Source organism: Penaeus monodon, chromosome 4 (genome assembly GCF_015228065.2).
Source record: "Penaeus monodon isolate SGIC_2016 chromosome 4, NSTDA_Pmon_1, whole genome shotgun sequence".
Taxonomy (NCBI): Eukaryota; Metazoa; Arthropoda; class Malacostraca; order Decapoda; family Penaeidae; genus Penaeus; species Penaeus monodon.
The window spans coordinates 9,052,166-9,057,752 of record NC_051389.1 but is presented as its reverse complement, the minus strand read 5'-3'; the positions used below and the strand labels follow the sequence as shown (position 1 = coordinate 9,057,752).

General features: G+C 29.1%; 1 protein-coding gene across 1 annotated transcript in view; it reads left to right on the top strand.

Moving 5' to 3' along the window:
* LOC119572446 overlaps window positions 1-4,559 on the top strand; it is a 48,381-nt gene extending 43,822 nt beyond the window's left edge. Inside the window, exon 6 of the mRNA XM_037919561.1 lies at window positions 3,877-4,559. Coding sequence (XP_037775489.1) covers window positions 3,877-4,256 — 380 coding nt within the window. The 3' untranslated portion in view covers window positions 4,257-4,559. The remainder of the gene's footprint in view (window positions 1-3,876) is intronic.
* Window positions 4,560-5,587: the final 1,028 nt, after the last annotated feature.

The following is a 5,587-nucleotide window of genomic DNA, read 5'->3' as shown; positions in this document are numbered from 1 at the left end:
TTGGTTATCGAGTAAACAAAATTTGATTGTTGAAACAAATTGCAGATTACAATACCTGAATGATAGTAATGATGATAATAAAAACGTAATAAAGATAACAACAACAACAATAATAATAATAATAACAATAATAATAATAATAATAATAATAATAATAATAATAATAATAATAATAATAATAATTATCATTATAATATTAGGAAGAGAAATGATAATAACAATAACTGTAATGATGATAATAAAAAATGATAATAATGATAATAATAATAATAATAATAATAATAATAATAATAATAATAATCTAATAATAAGATCTGATATAATAATATAATAATAATAATAATAATCATAATAAAAATAATGATAATGATAATGATAATGATAATAATACAAAATATTAGACACAAAATGTATTTAGAAAAAAAATATAAAAGCTACAAAAAGTATAAAAAAAATGTAAATTAACATGAATATTAGATCTATCAAATATCACGATTTTGCATCAAAATCGCATATACTATATACATATAATCGACACGGATTAAAGAATAGCTAAATTAATAACGAACATAAATACTTAAAACAGAAATACCCAGTTAAAAGGTATATAAATTTTCGGGTGCGTTCAGTATGAATTGGACATACTGAACAACCATGAAATCTGTCACGGTTCAAATGAAACGCTGATGTTGGTTGTCCATTCCTGGTGAACATTATTCAGTCTATTTCAATTTTTTTTTTTTTTTTTTTACGTATCGTAAAACATGTTATTCTTATTTCCCTTGTTCTCTTGCTCTATTTTTCTCGTTCTGTTTATCTCTCTCTTTTTATTGTTTCTTTTTTTCTGTCACCTTGTATTTATATGGTTATGTTTTCTTTTTTTTCTGCCACTGCCTGTATCTCTATCTTTTGTCCGATTGCCTCATCCTCTCTCTGCATGTGTGTTGATATATATATATATATTCATCTATATATATATATTATATATATCTTATATGATTATATCTTATTATATATATATACATATATATATATTTATATATATATCTATATATATATATATTTAGTATATATAGCATATCTAAAAGATCTTTATATATATATATATTATATATCATATAATAGTTACTATTATATTATATATATGTTTATTGTCTATAATATATATATATCTATATATCTTATATATATATATACTCTATATATATAATAAGTATATCTGTGTGTTTGTGTGTTGTGTGTGTTGTGTGTGTGTTTGTGTGTGTTGTGTGTGTGTGATGTGCGTGTGCGTGTGTGTGTGTGTGATGTGTGTTTGTGTGTAGTGTGTGTGTGTTGTGTGATGTGTGTGGGTGTGTAGGGATATCTATCTATCTATCTATCTATCTATCTATATATATATATATATATATATATAAAGAGAGAGAGAGAGTAAGAGAGAAAGAGAAAGAGAAAGAGAGAGAGAGACAGACAGACAGAGAAATATATATATATATATATATATATATATATATATATATATATATATATATAATATATATATATATATAGCTAGATATAGATACAGGCATGCAGAGATATATCTAGACATAGATACGGATATAGATATATAGATAAATAAATAGAGATATAATGTTTCCCTTGTACATACCCATACACACCTATAGACATCCATAGCTATACGCATGTGTATCTTTACGAACACAAAAACATCCACGAGCACATATGTCTCTTTGAACACCCGCTCATCAATCCCTCTCTTTTTCTTTTTTTTCCCTTCACCTTTTTCTTCTCTTGCTGCTCAAACTTCTCCCTTTCACCTCCGCCAAAGTTGGATCTTAACTTGAGCGTCTTGGATCGAGCAGACAAAGAGGCTGATGTAATTAATAATGGCAGCTTTATCCAGAGGTTCCGTGTATTAATGGTATCGTGAAGTCGGGGAGGTTTCTTTGTCACCCTCTTGCCCTGTACATATGTGCGTGTTTGTGTTTGTTTCTTTGTGTTTATGTTTGTTTGTTTGCCTCTGTGTGTTTGTGTGTTTGTTTGCCTCTCTGTGTGTGTTTGTGTGTGATAATAATATTGATAATAATGATAATGATGATAATGATGATAATGATGATAATAATAATAATAACAATAGATAATAATAACAACAGGTAATGATAATGATAATAATAATATCAGATTCAATATCAATAATAATAGTAATGATAACGGTAATGATAATGATAATAATATTTACAAGGATAATAATAACGACAACACAAAAAATACTTTATAATGACAATCCTAATAGTAAAGCAGCGGTAGTAATGATGATAATAATAATAATCATAATTGTAAAACAACGGGGAGTACAGTTGAGAAAAGCAAAACAATTATGAAAATAATAATGATACCAACAATATTAATACCAATAATAACTATGCTAACTATGATTACAATATAGTGATAAAAGCAACAGTAACAGCAAATGTGATGCGCACCGTCACGACACCAAAGAGGCAGGTAGAATTCTGTGATCACGGGTCGAGGGTTCATATTAGCATAAATCTGTACTCGTCACGTTTTTTAAGGGGAACATGAGCATATATACATAAGCGATGGGATCAGGGAGAGGCTGTCGTTTTCTGTAAGTCGTTGTTTGTTTTTGTTTGTGTGTGTATTGGGGAGGGGCATGGGGGAATGTGTGTGTTTGTGTGAGTGTGAGTGTGTGTTTGTGCACGTGTATGTGTGTGTGTCTGTGTTTATGTATGTGTGTGTGTGGGGAAATAAATCAGTCTATGTATATACTTGCGTTTATGTGTATGTGTGTCTGCATGCATGCCTGCCTTAGCGCAGGTGGGTTCATAAACAGAGTAAACCTTTGTAGCCACTCTCGATTAGCCTTTCGACTGCCCAAGCGTCTCGTTTCCAAGCAACAGATTGCTAATCCATACACAAAAGCTTTAAATAATACAAAGATTGCCGGTAGCTGTTCTCAGAGTGAAGCAATGAGTCAGATCTTGGAAGGTGCAGGATCCTTTCTTGGAAGTCTCGAATTGCACTGAATTACATTGTCAATGAAATAACTATATTATTTCATTACGTCCTTCTGCCCTTGTAAGTATTAATCATGGATGACACAGAAAAAGATGAAGAGGAAGAGGAGGAAAAATAAGAAGACCATGAAAAAAGAAGCATATATATATATATATAATATAAATGATATATATCATATATATATCTATATCTATATATATATAATATATATATAATATGTATTATATATATATATTATATATATATATATATATATATATATATATATATATAATATATATATATATATTATGTACATATTTACACACACACACACACACACACACACACACACACACACCACACACATCACACACACACACACACACAAACAGCCAGCACCACACACACACATACACACACACGACACATTACACACACACACACACACACACACACACACACACACACACACACACACACACAAACACACACACACACGTGTGTGTGTGTGTGTGTGTGTGTGTATGTATGTAAGCATATCTGTGTATATGTATATATATATATATATATATATATATATATATATATATATATATATATATTATATATATATATATATATATATATACACACACACACTAAGATGGGAGCGCCAAAACGGGACATGGAAGTAGAATGCTCCTCACGTGGATTTTGATAATATCATGTGGAGAGGAACCTATTCTACATTTTCTGTGAAGGAAGTCAATTTCCAGTTAATTAACCGAATAGGATCTATCATTTAGGATTTCAATTGACCCGAATCCTTGTATGATCATCTAATCACCTCTTTCGTTCTCTCCTCTTCTCCCTCAGGTGAAAACAAATCCCTCCTCTCGTCTCCTCTTATCATCATCTTCGTCAGCATCTTGGGAGTCTTCCTGTTCCTCATCCTCATCCTCGTCCTCGTCACCCGCTGGAGGAAGAACAACAACACAGGAGGAACGAGCGGTTCAGCCTCCGTCGTGGCTTCGTCGAAATCTTCTCCTCCCGTCGAAGGCCAGGCTGGAGGAGGAGGAGGAGGAGGAGGGGGGGTCTGCAAGAAGCGGGCGAAGGAGGAGGGGATGACAGACAAGGAGGGATGGGCAAGGACGAAGGGATGGAGAAACAGCAACAGCAACAGCAACAGCAGAAAGCAAGCAAACCGAAGAAGAAAGTTGTTGTTGTGGAAAACGGGAAGGACCGAGTTGGACTGAGTGACATCACACCAGGAGATATTACGACGTCTAAAGGTTTGTGTGTGTTTTTTTTTATTTACTTATTTTTTTAATGAAATTATACATATATATTTGATTTTTCTAACTGCTGTATATTGCTTCTTTCCGTTACAATGCAATGATGGAATAACTGATTACATAACTAATTTAGTTTTTCGATTGGCAATGAATACCCAAACAGTACGGTTAATAGGCAGAGAGATAATGAGAATTTTATCGATAAAAATATCTGAAAAAGGTTAGCTTTCATGCTTTTATTCTTATTTATTCCATCAGGTTTATTAAAGTAGTCATTATTATAATGTTGTAGTTGTTATTATTCAATTACTATTATTATTGTTATTACTATCAATGTTTTTTTCTCCTTCATATTATTATTTTCATTATAATCACTATTGTTGCTGTTAATATTGTTATCACTGATATTATTATTATTATTATTATCATTATTATTATTATTATCATCAACATTATTGTTATTATTATTATTATTATTATTATTATTATTATTATTATCATTATTATCATTATAATAGTATCACTATCATTATCATTATTATTATCATTATAATTATCACTTTCATTATCATTATCATTATCGTTATCATTATCATTATCATCATCATCATCATCATCATCATCATCATTATTATTATTATTATTATTATTATTATTATTATTATTATTTTATTATTATTATTATTTATCAATATTATCATTACCATTACCACTATCACTTATAGCTACGATTTATAATCATCAAATATTCTTCCTCATTACTTTACCCATTTTATTAATATACTATCTATTACAATACACTGTACACCGTTTCTGCTCTTAACCATCCCCTCTCTCATTCCTCTCCCAATGTATAAACACAAAGCATAGGAAGGCAGGTGTTGCTAAACCTCTCAGCTGTGGGTCATTCAAAGCACTTACTATGTTAATGCTGTTTATCAGTATTGTGTTTATTATTATAATTGGTATTATCATTATTTATTGTTATTATTATTATTATTATTATTATTATTATCATTATTATTATTATTATTATTAATTATCATTATTATTATTATTATCATTATCATTACTTTTATTATTATTATTATTATCATTATTATTATTATTATTATTATTATTATGATTACTACTACTACTACTACTACTACTATTAACATTGTTATTACTATTAATATTATTTATTATGATTTTATTACAGTTTTTAATATTTTTTATCACTACTATTATTTCTTATTATTTTTATCATTATATTGTTATTGTTATTGTTATTATTGTTATTGCTATTGTTC